This window comes from Salvelinus namaycush, chromosome 32 (assembly GCF_016432855.1).
Source record: "Salvelinus namaycush isolate Seneca chromosome 32, SaNama_1.0, whole genome shotgun sequence".
Lineage (NCBI taxonomy): Eukaryota > Metazoa > Chordata > Actinopteri > Salmoniformes > Salmonidae > Salvelinus > Salvelinus namaycush.
Window position 1 is genome coordinate 27,357,275 of NC_052338.1, and position 20,905 is coordinate 27,378,179.

At 43.3% G+C, this 20,905-nt stretch overlaps 1 protein-coding gene across 1 annotated transcript; it reads right to left on the reverse strand.

Annotated features, from left to right (window-relative positions):
- Nucleotides 1-310: 310 nt before the first annotated feature.
- On the reverse strand, nucleotides 311-11,015 carry LOC120027486 (coiled-coil domain-containing protein 126-like). The gene is made up of 4 exons (XM_038972435.1): nucleotides 10,728-11,015; nucleotides 2,660-2,749; nucleotides 2,149-2,525; nucleotides 311-1,925 (listed from the first exon to the last, which is right to left on the reverse strand). The coding sequence occupies exons 3-4, from the start codon at nucleotides 2,372-2,374 to the stop codon at nucleotides 1,678-1,680; spliced, it is 474 nt and encodes a 157-aa protein (XP_038828363.1). The 5' UTR covers nucleotides 2,375-2,525; nucleotides 2,660-2,749; nucleotides 10,728-11,015; the 3' UTR covers nucleotides 311-1,677.
- Between the last annotated feature and the right edge of the window lie 9,890 nt (nucleotides 11,016-20,905).

The window sequence follows — 20,905 nt, forward strand, 5'->3', positions numbered from 1 at the left end:
CAAATTCAATATCTAAATGTAAATAAAAAAACATTGATTTCAAATCGTTTTTGTTGGCACTGAAATCGCTCCAAACAGAAGTCCATGTGTCGTTGCGATTCTTGATGGCCAGATAGCTCGCAACAATGACAATTAACTACCATGTGGGGAACCGTAAGTGACTAGTTTCAGCTAGTTTGACCTTGTTCTTGATACCATGTCTTGTTTTGAGGTGTTTTCACTGATGTCACGTCTATGCTAATATGGCTCAAATTCGCTAGCTAGCTAACCAACAACTGTAACTATGCATTTGAGAGACAAGTGCTCATTGTTCAACTTTATTTATGCATTTAATAAACATTGTAAACTATTGTGCACATGCCAATTTTGTTAAAACTACAAAACCATCTATTAAAAATATAATTTGAGATCTCATGTATCCTCCTGGGTTCCAGTCGGTTTCTGCTTTGGCCAACTTGCCATTGTCTTGTCAAACAAGGGTGCTGTGTGAAGTTGCCCCTGAATGCTGATCTTGGGTTTTGCTTAAACCAATCCAATGCTTTTAAATCCATGACAGGGAGTGTTCAAGTGCACGCTTCTGAAACAGTGGAGAGTCTAGTTGCAGCCCATGTTCTTGTATTAAAGGGGTAAGTAAGCGTGTGCCATAGAAAGGCACTCCCATAAGTAAAAAAACACAAAGATTGGGCTAGCCCACTATCTTTTAGGGCTTCCCCAAACAGTCACTGTGTAATGTGATCTCAGACTAAAGGAACTGATATGTGTAAGCAATAGGCAAGCAACTCCCTCAGAGGACAAAGACAAAGATTAACAGTCTGGGTAGTGACAAAGAAGGGAGTTGGAGTTGGAATTGGGCAATAGCAATCACTTGGTCATTATCCGCTTATTGAGTTACATTCGACATGTTATACACATACTCTAAAATCAAGCTTTCAAGGAGAGTGCAAATAACATTATTTGGATCATCACTTTATCCTTTTAAAGTCTACGGTACAACGGCTAAATTATTATTATTTAACTGTTTTATTTGATTTCTCCCACACACACACCAGGAACTGCTGCAAACTACAAAATATTTCCCAAACTACCATGAGAACATTTTTTAGTTCAGCATTCTGATATGGATGGGATTAGAAGCAGTATTGCAAATTCGCAGGCAGTATGTCCGAGTTAAGTCATATCCGGGTGGGAGTGTCATTCACATTCAGCATCATCAGCTTCCTTGAAGACACTACAGAGTATATACATTTGTCTATTTCCTCTACTATTGTTGATGCTATGTTGTTGCCCACAGACATCGTCAAAGACATCCGCAGTTTGTAGACCCATCCATGATGAAACCATTAAAAAAGGGAAGCTAAAATTCAAGCCTAAGAGAGTCCATGACTAAAAGTATTAAAAAAGGTGCTAAAATGTCTTCGCAAAAAAAATGAAATCAGCCATATAGTTATTGGAAATGAACAGGCAGTCAGTCCTTTCTCAGGGTTAGGTTTAAATAATTTGGAATATATATATCTATATCTTTCCTTGCTCCCTTGAGATAATCACTGATCTGTAAATTAATAGACAAGTGAAATGAGAGTTACCACCCTACCAACCTTATTAGATCAGTGACCATCTTAGGAAGAAAGGATGCACTTGTAAAGTACTTGAACAGGGCCTCAATCGCTACCCAACCTACTATACCCCTGGCCGAGGTCTGTTGGGTGTGTGTGGAGGGATGCGAGCGGTTTCCAGGCGGTGGTTGCCTGGCGTGTCCTGCTTGGTGGCTTTGTGTAAGGCAACTGGAGCTGAGGCCAGGGCACCCACTGCAAGATGGGAGGAGTTAGTCACTGAAGTGTTGGCCACCAGCTCAATCTTCCCCTCCAGCTTGACCAGGCGCGTCAGGATGTCGTCCAACAACACCGCTATGGTCCTCTTCAGATCAGCTGTGTGTGTGTGTGTGTGTGTGTGTGTGTGTGTGTGTGTGTGTGCGCGCGCGTACGTGAGAGAGAAAGAGAGAATAAAAATATTAAACAATGTTAGGTTCAAGTAGAATGTTGTAAGTAGTTTTGTTTAAGTAGTAGATGAGTGTTTCCTCATTTCCAGCACCACAACAAAATACTAAATGGTGGCTTCTGGACTTTTCTCTAGCTCTAAAGCAAACCTTACCGTAACCAGCCATGGAGGTGCCCTGTGGTCCTCCCGGTGCGTTCTGGTTCTCCTCGGTGAGCACCTTGACATAGCGCCGGCTCAGCTCCAGGATCTGTTGATGCAGCTCGCCACTGCTCTGGTGGTGTGGCTGCTGCCCGGTGTAGAGCAGAAACATGAACCCCCACGCCAGCCCCATGATGATCAGCAGCACGCTCAGCTTCTGGGACATGTTCCTCCCCAGCATGGTACTGGGGCTGGATGTGGGGCTGGGCCAGGGGAGAGGGGTAGGGGTCTGGGGGATAGAGGGTGGGACTGGAAGAACAGGGTTGGGAGAGGGGCTTGGGGCTGGTACTGGGTCTGGAGATGGCTGGTGTTAGGAAAGAAAGGAGAGGGATCTGGAGGCAAAGGGTTAAGCGTTTGGGGCTAGTAGTGTGTGGAGCTCGGGCTAGTCAAAATAATGACACAGGGCTAAGGGGTTAGGACTGGGGGATATAGGGCTGGGTTTGGAGGAGTAGAACACTATACAAACCTAGCAGCCAACCATGGGGCCCAAACCTGGCAGTCAACCATGGGGCCCAAACACATACATAGCTGCCTGAGTCATTCAGAGAGGGAGGATCTGAAAGAGAGAGAAAGAAACAGGTGAGTCATCCGTGTCATGTTTCAATCTGTGGAGACTCTATGACACCAAGATGCACTCAATCAGAAATCTGGGCCGGGTTCAGAAGGGCACATCAATGTTGTGGAACGTACTTCAGAAAGAAAGCACTGTGTAGAACAGACGTCTTTGACAGGGAGGTAGCCTAGTGGTTAAGAGCGTTGGGCCAGTAACCAAAAGGTAGCTGTTTGAATCCCCGAGCCGAGTGGGTGAAAAATCTGTCCAGAAAGGCACTTAACCCTAATTGCCCCTGTAAGTCTCTCTGGATAAGAGCGTCTACTAAATGACTAAAATGTAAGTAATCATGAGTATGGAAGAAACAACTCTGTTAATGGCATTTTTATCTGTATTGCACCACTCATGAGGCTGTTTAGAAATAAATGAATGTAGTAGAACTTAACTGATGCTCTGTTGTGCTGACTTGGAATTCATGACAGCCGCTCTATACATTATATTTAGCCTACATTCTAAATGTTTCTCCCTATTGCATAAACCCCTGGCCTAGATCTATGGATTATGAACATACAAGTATTAGACACCATTTTAAAAGATAAACTTCTCATTAATCCAACCACAGTGTCCGATTTCAAAAAGGCTTTTCGGCGAAAGCACAACATATCATTATGTTAGGTCAGCAACTAGTCACAGAAAGCATACAGACATATTCCAACCAAAGAGAGGAGTCACAAAAAGCAGAAAGAGATCAAATTAATCACTAACCTTTGATATTCTTCATCAGATGACACTCCCGGGACAACATGTTACACAATACATGTATGTTTTGTTTGATCAAGTTCATATTTATATCCAAAAACGTCCGTTTACATTTGGCTTTGCCTCCAAAACATCCCGTGAATTTGCACAGAGCCACATCAATTTCCAGAAATACTCATAATAAAATTTGATAAAAGATACATGTGTTATTCACAGTTTTTTGATGCTAGTGGTTCTATTAATTTGGGATCTATCGCATCCCACAACTGTCCCAGACTATGTTTGGAATATTTATTTCTCGCACAGAATAGGCTGACCTTTGTACTATGGGGGATAGTAGATTGACATAGGCTAGTGTTCTTGCTGTTCTTCAATATGCACCTCGGAATTGGATAAGGACCCGCGCGGCTGCGTCCCCAATGTGTACGTCTTCACTTATAGCCTGTGAGAAAGACCCGATCACGTGATGGAGAGCGCAGCACTCAGGAAGAAGTGCAAAACGGCCACTGGCCGCAAAAGGCATGGATTTGTTATAGTGCATTAAGGCCACACGAAGGGGATGCCGCCGTGAAATTCTAGGCATTATCATGTGCTTGTCAAATTGTGAATGAGTGACTGTGCAAAAAACAAAGCAGAGTTCATGTCTTTCAAGCAACTTTTTTCAAATCATCGCATCATGTAGCCTTCCAATGTATTAAACATCTAAACATATAGCCCAACATTTGTAGAATAACTAAAGTTACATTAATAACTCTAAATTAAACATATAGGAATAATTATTTCTTTGTTAACCTCTCAAAACAGAATAGCCGCATGTGCGCACTCCATTAAATCGTTTGTTGAAAAGATCCTTTCTATTTTATATTCTTCATACTATAATATAAAATAATGCCACTGAATTCTCAGCAAGTCTTGTCTGCTAAATTAACTAGTGTAGCCCACGGCCATATGGCATAGCCAAACCTGGGCCTAACATAAGGATAACTCAGAGTATGCTATTCTGTTCTTCTGAAATAGACAACATTTTCTTCATATCATGCTTCTTTAGATCTGTCTAAAATAAATTATGTATTTATTGTGAAGGTGTAGGCCATATTACATGGATTTATTAGACTTTTTAAAATGTAGATGTGAGGAAACCAGGAGATGCTAAATGTGTTTATGTTAATTACGGTCAATTACCATGAAACCGACAGTTATTTGCTTGACAATCACCGACTGACAAAATTTTGTGACCGCCACAGCCCTAGTCATGTGTCCTCCGAAACATGACCCGTCAAACCGCGCTTCTTAACACCCGCTCACTTAACCCGGACGCCAGGCGCACCAACATGTCGGAGGAAACCCAGTTCAACTGACGACAGAGGTCAGCCTGCAGGCGCCTGGTCTGCCACAAGGAGTCGCTAAAGCGTGATGAGCCAAGTAAAGCCCCCCTGGCCAAACCCTCCCCAAACCTGGACAACACTGTGCCAAATGTGTGCCGCCCTATAGCACTCCCAGTCATGGTATGTAATGACACAGCCTGGGATCGAATCCCAGTCTGCAGTGATGCCGCAACACTGCCATGCAGTGCCTTCGACCGCTGCGCCACTCGGGAAGCCCAGTAGGCCTATTTTCTAATACAGACAGTGATATATATAGGTTACTTTCATTTTCTAAATCAAGACTGAATAATACATGCAGGTAAAACTGAAAAAAAAAAATCATATTTCACTTTTCACAGCAGTTCTGTCATTGCTTTAATTATTTCTCTGCTGTCTCATGAGTGTGGGAGTGGCACATCCTATTGAGGGAGTAGATAAGGGACGAGGGACACTGAACGGAGGGGAATAAATTATGAAAAGAACAACAAGAGAAGATCAGGTTCAGTGTACTGTCGCACACATGCCCTTCCTGTGACCTCTATGGTTCCGGCCACACTGATACGGACAGTAGAGCAGGCAAAACAAACTTGGGGGGAGGGGGTAATGACAAGCTACTGATAAGCTCTTTCAGAGGCCTCACAGAGTGGCCATAGGAACAGGAACGGCCTAACTAGCAGATTGTAACGGGCGAATGTGATGCTCCATTAGCCATTAAAGGATATGCACTGTTTGGCTTAGCACAAAGAATTTTCAACCAAACTTGGCGAAATTATCTTTGTTCTTGATTCGGCCAATCATGTTGTTGTTATCTTCTGTCAATGTCCAGTGATTTGAATTTAAAAAAATGCTCCATTACTAAAATAAATAAACGTTTTGCCTCATGAAGTAATCCAAAAATGTGTCGCGAACATCTTGTCTATTTGGAATCTTCCTCTCATTGATCAAGACAGGTGAGTGTATCATGACATGCGACACTTTGGGGTGATCCACCGGTCTAAATCAAAAACAGAAGATTTGAAATTGCGGTGGTATAAACGTTTGGATTACTTCATGGAGCAAAACATTTATTTTAATAACAGAGCATTTTCTAAATTCACACGAACCACATGCAACTGGACACGGACATTTTAGAAGATACACGTTTGACCGAATCGAGAACGAAGATCGTATCGGCAAGTCAAGGATGGACGAAAATTCTCTGTGCTAAGCCAAACAGTACCTATCCAAAGGAGCATCTCATCAGCCCGTTACAATCTGCTAGCTAGGAACGGCTTAGCCTCTGATCATGACTCTTAGTTCCATTACACATAAGAGTCACCGGACAACGGTATCTTCCGTAGGGGCGAGTTTTGTTAAGCGCCGCGGCGCTCTGTCTGAACATGAATACGCATCGCTTGCGAAACGGATTTGGAAACATAAGGACCTTACCTTTCATATCTGCAATATATAATTTTCATAAAACAAAAGGTTTAATAGATACATACCTTTATATGGTTAGGCTTCCCACACTGCCATATTTCCATGTTACTGCGCTTGTTTACGGAAAACAGACGGATGACAGATTGATATACCTGTGCTAATTAAAAATTTGCGCCTCCGAACATCTGTGTGTAAACGGAAGACAGACGCCACAAACATGTTGTCACTGAAAATTACCGTTGGCAGCAACTGTTTTAAAACAGTTTGTATTTTGCATTTGTGACATTATTTTAATGTGATATGAAAGTACAGGGATTCATGTTTCTAGAACCGCACAGCAATTAAGAATCCTCAATTACCTGAATGACAAATACACCGACCCTGAAACAGTAGAGCTGCTCACCATGGCTACCTTTCTAGACCCAAGGTTCAAGACCACCTACATGACCACTGAGAAGCTGGTGAAGGCGAGAGCTGCCTCCGAGACAGAAGTCCTCCTGGTAGGGAACACAGCCATGGGAGACTTCTCTCTTGAAGAGGACCAGAGTGAGAAAGAAGCTGCCACTGCTCCACAATCATTAAATAAGTCCAAGAAGAGCCTTGGGGCTTTTTAAAGAAAACCAGTAGTGCATCTGCCTTAAGAACACAGAGACAGGTCATTGAGCAAGAGCTGGACAGCTACACTCTGATGATGGCAGCAGACAGTGATAGTGAGGCTGATCCATTGGAGTGGTGGCGAGTCCACACATCCAACTTCCCACAAGTGAGTTGTCAGACAGAAATCCCTGCCACAAGTTGGCCCTCAGAGAGCATTTAGCACTGGGGGCAATGTGTTCACATGCCACAGGGCAACTTTGAAGCCAGAAACTGTCAATAGGCTGGTGTTCCTGACATGGCACTGAATTGCAGTGAATTGTTACATGGTGAACTGAGAAACATACAGACTGTCTGGTTAATGCTTGAAGAAGTTAGTTTGAAAAGGTTTACAACTTGAATTCATAATGACCAGTGTTATGCTGAAAAAAAGACTGCACTTCTTATATTTGGCCTGAAAAAGTGAAAAAAGTTTTCGTTTTCTTTACATCCTGAGCATTTTAAATATTTTTATATTTCATTTTACTCCATGTACCTTTGTTTATGTTTCATGTTTGCACAGTTTTACCACAGAAGTAAAAAAAAAATGTGCAATGACCACTTTCTGTTTCTATCAGGTTAAAAGCAATATTTTGTCATTCATTAAAATTTGAAGGGCTCATAAAATGTTTTTTTTTTTTAATTGTACGGTATAGCGGGATATTATATCATTATCGCCCGGAAATATCGTGTAATGAATTTTTGTTAATATTGTCCACAACTAAAACAAACCCATAGGCTATCCTACATTGTTCTTTACAAAAGCACAATATCAACTTCGGACAGCAAGTCTGTTCCACTTATGTTAGTGTTCATACAAAAAGAGGGCATGTGCGGGGGAAGGATGCGATAAGATATGCTGTCCACTTCACCTAACCACATATGCTGCTGCTAGTCACAATTACCTCGTTCGTACTCCTGCATATCGACTCAATGCTTGTACTCCCTATATATAGCCATGTTATTTTTATTCGTTATTTACCGTGTCACTATTTATATTTTTAGTTCATCTTTAACTCACCACAGTAAATGTGTTTTTACTTTCGATATTCGGAGTTCGCTCGTCAATTCGCTCAATTTTACATTAATATTTCCTGATATTTCAACAGCTCACTGTCTATGAGTTACAGATGAACAAACAAGTGTATTGGGTTCCTCGACCTCTCTCATCAAAGGTACAGCTTTTATTTTATTCAAAATTCCTCACCTGTGATTTAAATGTAAAAAATATTTCCCCTAGTACAGCTGTGGTTATTAATTCATGTACAGATCTAATTTTCAATAGCTGCCAATCCAAATGACATATACATCTAAAATAACTTAGTTGGTCACTGACGTCCCTCCTCCATAGTACACCCATTAGAATTGCCCTTTTTCATTTCACAGATTTTACATTATTTCCTGTAATAGGTCTAATTTGCAATAGTTCACTGTCGATATGAGCAACAAATCTACAGACAAGTGCGGTGGGTTCCTTGACCTCTCTTAAAAAGGTAAAAACATAGTTGGTTTAAGATCTCTAGATAATTTAATTGAGACAAAAATGTAGTTTCTGTAAACAGCAGGTTTGGCTCATTGCACTTTTAAGACGGTCCCTTAGCCACCAGTGTGTAATATTCAACCATTGAAACAAGCATAGTCACTTTGAAAACGAAGTAAAACAACATTTTGGCTGTACCTTGCTCTCTACCGTCATCTGATTCTAGATTTATCACCCTAATCATCCTTGGACCTTCCGTCAAAGAGGTATTGATGAGCAAACTCTAAATATCAAACCATTATCCAAACTGAAAACAAATTTACTGTGGTCTTTAACCCTGCATTGTTGTAAAAGGAACAGTAAGTAAGCATTTCTCTGTTTGTCTACAAAGCATGTGACAAATACAATTTGATCTGTCTGTCAAGCATTGTTATCAGAGCTGCCAACTCTCACTCATTGGCCGTGAGACACGCATTTGACCCTCTTCTCATGCATTGAAAAGTACTGCTTTTATTTTTCTAATGTGTCCATTTGTATAGTGTTAACATTTCAACTGTGCTCCAAATAATTTTTGAAATCGGAGCATCTGCGAATGCAATTTAACACCATGAGTGGAACCTCTATCATTGTCCTGTCTTGCCATAGCACTATGAACCGTGGAACATGAAGCATATGATTGGTCTAGTTATGTAAGGGATCAATGGGATTGGATGTGCGTTTTAAAGAAACACCCCTCAAGATTAGAGTGGAGCTGAATGGAGAGAGAACGTTCTCCGCTGAGTTGATAAAACTGTAAAAAGAACAGCACGGTAGAGCTGTTTTATGTACAATGTTGTCAACTAAATTAGGTTTCTGTTACTCCCATCCCTTTTGCAGAATGCTGTCTTTTGATAGCATGTACTAAAGTCCACAATTGCATTAGTCCCCTCGTTTGGTGATTGCCATTTAGACTGTGACAATGAAAAAGCAGCAGACAGACCTAGCAGGGAAGTTTGGTAGGGTGACCTGATTTGGAACTATGAAAATCAAACATATTGTGAACCCAAAAGTGTAAGTTTGATTCTAGAGGGGGGACAATAACTAGAAAAATTATTTGATTAGGGCATAGGGGCAGATTTGTCATTTTCAAGAGCTTTTATTAACAATTTACTTTATTTAGTCTGATCAGTGGAACAATTCTCATTCTTAACAGTGGGCTACAATAACATGGGCAATTAGTGTGCTTGTCAGCAATAACACTGGTATTACCTACACTTACAGTATTTTATTATTCCACTTCTTCCCAATTTAGCCAGTGTAATCACATCACTGAAATCTGATATGCCAACTTGTCTTTGAAAATGAATTATATGAGGCTATGTATTTTTGCAGCCATTCACAAGCAGTTTTGAATAAGTCCTACAAATAAGCATTGGATATTAAATGCCACAGGCCTCAAATATAATTTGACATTTTAATAGTGTGCACATGCTAGGTAGAGATGGTAGGTGGACTCAACTCATAAACACATCATACTTGGTCTATGTAGAGTCAGATGATGGCACGGATCTTCAACTAGTAGGCATAAACCACCTGAATATTGATATTCATTAGATTTTTCTTTAAGGATGGGTGATTTTGACAAATTAATTGTGATAACAAGAACATTTTCAAACATCCAGCACTAGAAACAAATATCAGAGTTGGCCAACCCCCCTGGAGAGCAAGCAGGATTTTCTTCCAGACCTATTTTAAAGAGAGAGTTCACAAAATATGTGTCCTTACCTTGAAGGCAGTTTATGGACAAGGAGACTGCAATCTATTAGTTGGTTTCCCACTGCCATCATCCATTAATATTAGTATTTCCCAGAGGTGTGGACTCGAGTCACATGACTTGGACTCGAGTCACAAATTTGATGACTGACTTGATATAAAATAACTTGACTTGGCGCCTCAAGACTCAACTTTGAGCCCAAAGACATAGCTACCTAACTTGCATGTTAACTAATAACTCATACTTTATAACCGTTTGACAAAGGCATACATTTCAGCTTGATATTAGTAGAGATAGCTATATTGTTAGCTTAACCGTTAGACAGGCAGTTTTCTTGATATCTAGCTAAAGATAACTAGCTTCCAGTGCTCAGACTGAGTTAGTTAGCTGCTAGCCTAGCTTGTTGATAGCGTGCATGACGTAAATATGGCTCGCGCTAGCTAGTCTTGACATAGTTAATCGAACAGGATAGCTGCCCCAGTGTCAAATCAGACATCCACAAAGTTGTCTCACACCTCAAACAGTATTTAATTGCCTTTTATCAAACCCTTATAAAACAAATTAATATTATATTACCTGGATTTGTTCGTTTGAGTCACTGTGCTGTTCAAAACGTCAGTCTGCAATCCCATTCCAAAACCGAGAACAGATGAGTGCACAGAGCAGATACCGAAATGCCACTATCAAGATTATGCGTCTGCTAGCACGGGTTCTAACAATTCAATAATCTTCACAAGCAATGTAACTGAAACAAATAGCCAGTTCGGAAGTAAAACTTGCATTGTATAATTGTTTACATGTCTAGGATTTCTTTTTTATTCGTTCGCGAGTTCAGCCGGTTTCTCCTCGTGTTGTGTTCTGCGTCATCACGATTCACTGTTTGCCGTAGGGATTTGTGGGAAATGTATTGCTCATAAACATGCATGCAAGTGTGTGGTCAACGAGTCCAGTGTGCTCATTCATCCTTATCATCACAGCGCTAAATTGAGAAGAAAAAAAAACATTAAACAAGTTCAAATTCAAAACAGTGTAAGCGTTTTGGAAAGGAATTATTAGATGGCTTATTTGACCGACTGGTAGATAAGGTACCTGCGCCTACAATCCTAAATCAATGGCGGGAGAAAGGAAATAGGGGGAAGGTGCAGAGACCGTTGGTAGAGACCGTTCCCATTGCTTAGCAACGTGGACGCCATGTGCTGAACCGTATGTGAGCACAGGACTTCAATCGAGGAGCAGAGGGATTTTACAACAACATTTAGCTAAAACAGTATCTAAAAACTTGAGTGATGGAGATGATGTCTTGACAAGACTCCATCGAAGGCAGTGGAGGACTATCTGGAGTACAGAATGTTTTGACAAATACAATTTATTCTAGGATTATATTCATCCTGGATTACTGCTGGAATTTCCCTCTGAGTCACCTCACTGATTTTGTAAGCCTATTTGCTTTGTTATGTTTGCCTTCAGTTCAGACAACTTAGACAATTTACATCCCTTGTATGTAAAATTTCAACAAGTCCATTTTGTTTGGAGTCAGTGTATTTTACAGCCTTCCTCCCTCCATTCCTTGTTTCCTTCCCTTTATCAGCAGATCAATCTAATTGGACTACATAGGTGAATAATTATGAAGTTGAGATCATGAGCTTTGGAGAGTGAATCACAGGAGGTTGGTGTCACCTTAATTGGGGAGAACGGGCTCATGGTAATGACTGGAGCTGAATCAGTGGAATAGAATACTGATGCCAAAGTACTATCCTATATGGTGGACTATTAGACATTCACACCAGAGGAGGCTGCTGAGGGAAGAACGGCTCATAAATGGCCATTCGCATGAGCCACTCTCCCCTCAGCAGCCTCCTGTGGTGTGAATGTCTAATAGTCTACCATATTTTTACTTTTACCTTTATTTAACTAGGCAAGTCAGTTAAGAACAAATTCTTATTTTCAATGACGGCCTAGGAACAGTGGGTTAATAACTGCCTTGTTCAGGGGCAGAACAACAGATTTTTATCTTGTCAGCTCGGGTATTCAATCTTGCAACCTTTCGGTTACCTAGTCTAACCACTAGGCTACCTATTGGATATATTGGATACTCCTTTTGTATCAGTATTTTATTTGAGGAGGAAAGGCATACTTTGCAGAATCTGGGTACTCAATGATCAGAACTAGTAATCATACCCCAGTGCTGTGGCAGCTGTTGTTGTGTTTTAGGATTGTGGGTGAAGATGATGGCGGCAGACTATATTCTCCCCCAGAGGAACAGAGGAACAGTGTTTCCCCAGCGACTTCACAGCAGGCTGTATGTGAGCTTCAGAAAGCCAGGGAGAATAGACTGTAAACTCATCGGCTCAGAGACACCTTGCTTCTGCACACACAGGTACACTTTAATAACATCATCCATCTCTAATACAACACTGTGATTAGTTCATTAAGAATTGTGCAGCCTCGGAAATGTAATAGCGCTATGGTCTCTACAAAGAGGTCTGAATCTTTATGGCTGAGGAGGAAGTATGGTTGCTCAGGAATTGCATGGTCAGTGGTTCAAGCATCACTCCAGCTATCCCTCTTAATCGCTGCACTTGGGTTGAACCCCTCCAGGTACAAACCGCATCAGACAGACTTTGAGGAGGTTCCTTTTGGAAAGACCGATAGCGCTACCATGCTGGGTTTGAGGGTGACAGTGCTCCGCCTACCAGTACGCTCACCTGATCAGGTCGCAGCATGTACGCTGCAGCTGCAAGTTGCACAGTGAGACCACAGAACAAATGTGTGGGAAATGCGAGTCTCTGTTGTCCCTCGCTGAGGCACTGAGGCATTGTTATAATACTCCTTCTATTCACCCAGCCTTCCAATTTGCTGTGTTAAAAGTAGTTGCTGAGTGTTGTATAGGATCAAGGTGAGGCTACATAGACCTACCTCTCATCTCTTTGTCCTCTCCTCTCCTGTCCTCAGGCACTTCCTGCTCTGGGTTCCGGAGCCCCTACACCTGTGGGTGTGGCCATCTTAGCTCCGCCCACCAGACACTGGTGAAGACTAGGGTGGAACGGGAGGCCCGGGTCGGCAATGAGGGTGTATACGCAGCCATGGGGGTATAATGGGGTTCAGCTCCCAGGCTGACAGGTACACTGGATGACAGCGGGGCAGGTGAGACCTCCAGGCAGCATCACAGAGTCACTGACAAGAGACAGGCACACAATGAATTACAGCATAGACATCTCAGTCTATCTAGGAGTCTAATCTCAGCCTTAGATACAGTATATGAGATGTCTAATTGTTACTTTTGACTAACTATGTGTGTGTGTGCGTCTGTGTGCGTGTGTGTCTGTGTGCGTGTGTGTCTGTATGCGTGTGTGCCCCACTTCTTTCTGTCCTGTTGTCTCAACATCCCGGAGCCTTCCAGGAGCATGTGTATGAGAAAGCCTGTGGACCTACAGTACAGGTCAGAACCCAACCTAGCTATAGGAGACTTTGGGGGACATCATTACGACTGTTTCCTTTGAAATGTCGAGCCTCAGAAGCACAGACTTCTTATGTACGAGATCTGGAAGGATGGCCAAGCCAGACTCTGAAATCTATAGATCATTGTTTCCCAACCCTCTCATCGGGCATCCCCCAGACATTTCAAATTTTTGTTTTACGCCTAAACTGGCACACCTCATTCAATTAGTCAAAGGCTTGATGATTAGTTGACTAATTGAATCAGGTATGCCAGTTTAGGGGTAAAACATTTTTTTTTATGTCCGAGGGGGCCCGAGGAGAGGGTTGGGAAACCCTGTTATAGATCATATATACCCAAAAGAGATCTTAAACAGAGATTAAATTAGTCTCATTATAGATGTATTCCGTTCATTTAATGGTGCATGTTTCCCTCTGATGTGTAGACAGAGCTCTCTCTGCCGTGAGGACCAGAGAGGAGGAACACATGGCCTACTTCGAGAGACGCTACCAGGAGAGGGAGAGGAGTGCAATTCTCTAATGAAACACTGGAGTGCAGCAGAGAACTGTAGAACGCAGCTGTAAAGATGGAAAAGAAGTGTAGACCAGAGTAGAGATAAAAGGAAGCAGAGAGAATGAGAGAATGCCAAGAGTGTGCAAAGCTGTCATCAAAGCAAAAGAGTGGCTATTTTGAAGAATCTCAAATATGAAATATATTTTGATTTGTTTAACACTTTTTTGGTTACTACATGATTCCATATGTGTTATCTCATAGTTTTGATGTCTTCACTATTATTCTACAATGTAAAAAAAATAGTAAAAATAAAGAAAAACCCTTGAATGAGTAGGTATGTCCACATTTTTGACTGGTACTGTATGTAGTTGAATATAGAGTGAGCAGTGCAAAACAGCAAATAACGGAACAATTCATTGACAATCTATTAACTACAGATGCCACTTTTTGTTGTACAACAGATATCTTGTGATGCTGAATTACTCAGGTCTTGTTACCCAGACAAATAGTATATACTACTTATTTTTAAACGTGGCACTCAAATAAACACATGACATGTAAATGAATGACTGAAAAATTTAATGTGATACTCATCTGGTTTCTGTATCCAGTGGCGATTTTATCAAGCAAATCTTGGTGGGGCAAACAAAATTTTTTTTTTAGATGCATGCCAGCAAAGCCACTACACAACACTAAACAGTACATTAATTTCACTATAACGGTGACAAACGGTGCCCACAAACTGTTAAGGCCTACATAAAGCTGTCCCAACAGCAGAATCCCAACAGCAGTCCCAACACCTTACCACTGCTACATCTGGCTATCAGTGGAGCCTTGTCTGGCAGCAAAACAGTTCATTCAGCCTAATTTTCTGCCTTTAAAAAAAAACACAGATGATATGTCTAAATTCTTTAAACAAATGTGGTTTCTACTGACAATTGAGATGTACAAACTATGGCATAAGGGAACAAGCGGACAAGAGGCAATCCGTAATTTAGATGAAGCCTTTAATGAGCGAGCTAGGACGGACATAGTCAATACAACTATTTGTTCAGCACATTTGAAATGTACAGCAACAGAATTCAGAACATGGGCTGTTCTTACAGTATTCTCACTGTACACCAAGTCAGAACCGTATGATAAATAAAGGGGGCATATAAGCAGGCAATGAAACTCTTACAATATTTGATGATTACATTTCTCTAAAACAGGCTATAGACTACATGTGCACCACCAAGTCAGAACAGGTGAAATTAAGAGGTGAAAAAGGGACCAAATTGTTATGGTGAGGTACATGGGCCACTAACAGCATACTACACAACATTGGAAACATTGGAAAATACTCAGACCTCTTTACTTTTTCCGCATTTTGTTATGTTACAGCCTGATTATAAAACATATTAAAACATATCCCATAGGGCGGCCCACAATTGGCCCAGCGTTGTCCGGGTTTGGCAGGTGTAGGCCGTCATTGTAAATAAGAATTTGTTCTTAACTGACTTGCCTAGTTAAATAAATAAATAAATAAAACATATTTAAAAAACAACACCTGTATTTGGGGAGTTTCTCCCATTCTTCTCTGCAGATCCTTTCAAGCTTTGTCAGGTTGGATGGGGAGCGTTTCTGCACAGCTATTTTCAGGTCTATTCGGAGATGTTCGATGGGGTTCAAGTCCGGGCTCTGGCTGGGACACTCAGGGACATTCAGAGACTTGTCCCGAAGCCACTCCTGCGTTGTCTTGGCTGTGTGCTTAGGTTCGTTGTCCTGTTGGAAGGTGAACCTTTGCCTCAGTCTGAGGTCATGACGGCTCTGGAGCAGGTTTTCATCAAGGATCTCTCTGTACATTGCTCTGTTCATCTTTCCCTTGATCCTGGCTAGTCTCCCAGTCTCTGCTGCTGACAAACACCCCCACAGCATGATGCTGCCACCACCAGGCTTCACCGTAGAGATGGTGCCAGGTTTCATCCAGATGTGAAGCTTGGCATTCAGGCCAAAGATTTGAATCTTGGTTTCATCAGACCAGACAATCTTGTTTCTCATGGTCTGAGAGTCTTTGGGTGACTTTTGGGAAACTACAAGCGGGCTGTCATGTGCCTTTTACTGAGGAGTGGCTTCCGTCTGGCCACTCTACCATAAAGGCCTGATTGGATGAGTCCTGCAGAGATCGTTTTCCTTCTGGAAGGTTTCTAATATCCATAGAGGAACTCTGGAGCTCTGTCAGAGTGACCATCGGGTTCTTGGTCTCTTCCCTGACCAAGGCCCTTCTCCCCCGATTGCTCAGGTTGGCCAGGCGGCCAGATCTAGAAAGAGTCTTGGTGGTTCCAAGCTTCTTCCGTTTAAGAATGATGGAGGCCACTGTGTTCTTGGGGTCCTTCAATGCTGCAGAATTTTTTTGGTACCCTTCCCCAGATCTGTGCCTCAACACAATCCTGTCTCTGAGCTCTACGGACAATTCCTTCGACCTAATGGCTTGATTTTTGCTCTGACATGCATTGTCAACTGTGGGACCTTATATAGACAGGTGTGTGTTTTTTCAAATCATGTCCAATCAATTGAATTTACCACAGGTGGACTCGAATCAAGTTGTAGAAACATCTCAAGGATGATCAATGGAAACATCATGTACCTGAGCTCAATTTCGAGTCTCGTAGCAAAGGGTCTGAATACTTATGTAAATAATGTATTTCAGTTTTTTTGTAAAATTAATAAAATTACGAAGAAGATGAACACGAAACGAAACACTTTACAAACTAACAAAACAACAAACGACCGTGAAGCTACAAAACGAAAGTGCACACACAAGCTACTAACGTTTAGACATAGACAATTACCCACAACAGCCTAATGCCTATGGCTGCCTTAAATATGGCTCCCAATCAGAGACAACAATAAACAGCTGTCTCTGATTGAGAACCAAACCAGGCAACCATTGTAACGTCCTGACCAGAGTTCTTATGTGTTTTGCTTGTTTAGTGTTGGTCAGGACGTGAGCTGGGTGGGAATTCTATGTTGTGTGTCTAGTTCGTCTGTTTCTATGTTCAGCCTGATATGGTTCTCAATCAGAGACAGCTGTCAATCGTTGTCCCTGATTGAGAATCATATATAGGTGGCTTGTTTTGTGTTGGGGATTGTGGGTGGTTATTTCCTGTCTCTGTGTTTGTGTTCTGCACCAGCTAGGACTGTGACGGTATGTTCTTTTGTTATTTTGTATAGTGTATTGTTTTGTGTTGATTAAATTCATTATGGAAAATTACCACGCTGCGTATTGGTCCTCTGATCCTTCTCGCCTCTCCTCGTCTGAGGAGGAGGACGAAGTAGACTGCCGTTACAACCATAGACTTTCCTAAACACCATCACTGAACACAACCCCATACACTCTACAAAACCCCCTATACAATACAACCACCCAAGACGAGACAAATACACACAAACATCCCCCATGTCACACCCTGACCTAACTAAAATAATACAGAAAACAAAGATAACTAAGGCCGGGCGTGACAGTACTGTACACTTAGTATTACTTTCTTAGCTGCAGTATACATATCTCCCTGGCATATTACATAATTTATGCAGCAGCATACAATACATTTTTGGACTCATCTTGTTGTGCCGTGCTCACTTGAACAGGAAGGTGGCGCGGCGGTCCTTCGTGAGCAAATTTTTCATCAAAGTCTGGCATTCTCTGGATTTTTGGTGCTTTCAAGACAACTGGGAACTTGGAATAAAACAAGGTCGAATCATGATGACGTTAGTGATTTTCTGGTCAGAGCTCTAGAAAGAGGCCGAGTTCCCGACTTGCAATTCTGAGTTTGATGACCGTTCAAAACTTATTTTCCCAGTCAGAGCTAGTTTTTTTCAGAGTTCATGCTGGATTAACAGCATGGCCAATGTTGAATGTTTATCCTTTCAAGCTTGGAAAAGAGACCCTTAACCCAGACTTCGAACCACAAACCCACTCAACCGAATAGCAGGCTAGTGATTGCTTTGCAATGCTTGCAGTTAGCCACTAATTCCTTCCAAACCACTCATTGTTGAATTTGCGATTTCCAACTTGTTTTGTAATGTTTATGTCCAATGGCCGAGGAGCACCGATACGTTTTATAGGTCATTTCTCAAATTATTTCACCTCATATGATCATACCGACCTCTGCCTGACCTGACCCTGAGCCCGCCTGTCTTCACCTGGGTCATACCTGAAACGTGATAATACGAACTGGCCATGACTGACCCAGCAGACTTGGACCAGCTCTGCTATGCCATCTCCTCCAAAGGAGCCACCATTGGTAGGCATGAGGAGTTGCTTCGCGGTCTGATAAAAGGGTTTCAGGCTGGGCCCGAACATCAATGTGTCCAAGCATTGGACAAACTGCGGGAGCAATTCCATGGGTTGTCTACTAGACAGTCTACCACGACCGTAATCTACCAGCCCTTCAGTAACCCGGCTGGTAGCAGCACCGTCGCGCCGGTTTCCCAAGGAAACCCGCTTACCTCCCCCGGAGCGCTTCGATGGAGAGTCGGGCACCTATCGGGCGTTTCTTGCTCAGTGTTCCCTCGTTATGGAACTTCACCCTTCCTCCCCCGCGGGCCATTATAAGATAGCGTACCTCATCACACTGATGTCCGGGAGGGCCCTCGCCTGGGCTACGGCCGTTTGGGAACAACAGTCGGCAGTATGCTTCAGTCTGGAGGGTTTTGTGGCAGAGGTGTAAAAAGTTTGAGGCTCCGGTGCCCGAGAGGGAGGCTGCCCAGAAGTTACTCCAGCTTCAGCAAAACTCCCTCAGTGTGGCAGACTATGCGGTAGATTTCCGCACGCTAGCAGCGGAGGGTGCCTGGAACCCGGAAGCGCTGTTCAACACGTTCCTGCACGGATTATCGGAGGAAGTAAAGGATGAGCTTGCAGCCCGCGAACTACCAACTGATCTCGAATCACTCATTGCCTTAACCATCCGGATCAATGGACGGCTACGGGAAAGGCAGGAGGGAGAAGAGGTCTGATTGCGGTCACTCAATGATCCCACCTTGCATCTGATGCACTCCAGAAGTCCCTGGCATCTACGTCCCCGAGAGGATCCGAGCTTACCCGAGTTCCTCAAAGAGCCTCCGAAGACTGCCGATTTACTTCTTCCCAAGCCGATGCAGCTCGGCAGGGTTAGGCTGTCTACCGCCGAACGTGTACGCGGACTTAACCCCCAGAGTTGTCTGTATTGCAGTACTGCCGGTCATTATGTGTCTACCTGTCTCTTCAAGAGACCTAGCTCATTTGTAGGAATGAGTACTCTGGTGGGTCCTAAGGACAATTTTGCTTCTCCCCTTACTCGCAACCCTGTTGTGGGGTGACCAGTCTAAGTCTCCCCAGATACTCATCGACTCGGGGGCCGATATGAGTCTTATGGACATTACCCTGGCGTCCGAACTGGGCATCCCCACTCAACCTCTCTCCATTCCCATGGATGTTAGAGCGCTGGACGGGCGCTCTATAGAGCGGGTCACCCACCATACCACCCCCATCAACCTACAAGTGTCAGGGAACCACAGTGAGATGATCCAGTTCCTGCTAATTGAGTCTTGGGATTCTCTTGGCTCCAGCGACACAAACCCTCGCTTGACTGGTCTACTGGTGCCATCGTGGGCTGGAGCCCGTTTTGGTACACTCATTGCCTGAAGTCAGCTCTGCCTGCCCCGGGACGTCTTCCTGGGGGCTTGGAAATTGCCCCGGACCTCTCCACCAGCCCAGCGGAGTACCAGGACCTCTGGGAGGGGTTCAGTAAGGCCCGGTCCACTTCGCTTCCGCAGCAGCGACCATTATCCAAGAAGGTCAAGCCAGATGCACTGGCACACCACTATAGCCCCGCGGCTACACCCCCTGAAGCCGAGACCTCCCCCCCGTTCCAAGATCATTAGCCCCTCTGCTGTTCGTCCTCTGTTGCCCCATACTCTCCATATACTTCCTACCTTTTCTGTGTCTAGAATTAAAACTCTCACAGCCCTTTGTCTCGTGTTTCCAGGCCCACCCCTCTCTCCCGTCTCATCGATGGCCAACCGGTGTACATGGTGAGACGCCTCCTGAAGGTTCGACCTCGGGGCAGGGGTTTCCAGTACCTAGTTGACTGGGAGGGTTATGGCCCGGAGGAGAGGTGCTGGGTCTCCGCTAGGGACATCCTGGACCCAGGCCTCATCTCTGAGTTACAACGCCGGCACCCAGCTCAACCAGGGATGTGCCCAGGTAGGACGCCAGGTGGCGTCCCTAGAGGGTGGGGTACTGTCACGCCCTGATCTTTCAGCTGTCCTTGTGCTTGTCTCCATCTTCCCCATTATCCCTTATCCCTACCTGTTTTCTGTCTGCGCCAGTTCATTTTGTTCATTCAAACCTACCAGCATTTTCCCTTGCTCCTGTCTTTGCTACAGTCCCTGTTTTCTAGTTTCCCAGTTTTTGACCATTCCTGCCTGCCTGTACCTTTGCCACTACTCTAGATTACCAACCTCTGCCTGACCTGACCCTGAGCCCACCTGCTGTTCTGCTGCCTTACACCCTCTCTGGATTATTGACCCCTGCCTGCCTTGACCTGTCGTTTGCCTGCCCCTGTTTAAAGAATAAACTTTTGTTTCTTTAACACTGTCTGCACCTGGGAAATACCTGAAACGTGATAGCATCACCAAGAGGAAGCTCATCCACCAAACAAACCAGCCCACCAACCACCTCCCTATCCAGTAAGAAACCTACCAAATAATCAAACAAACTGGAAAGAACTAACCATTAGCTAACACACAACGTGCTTAGTTTGAGGCACTATTCCAAATAGAT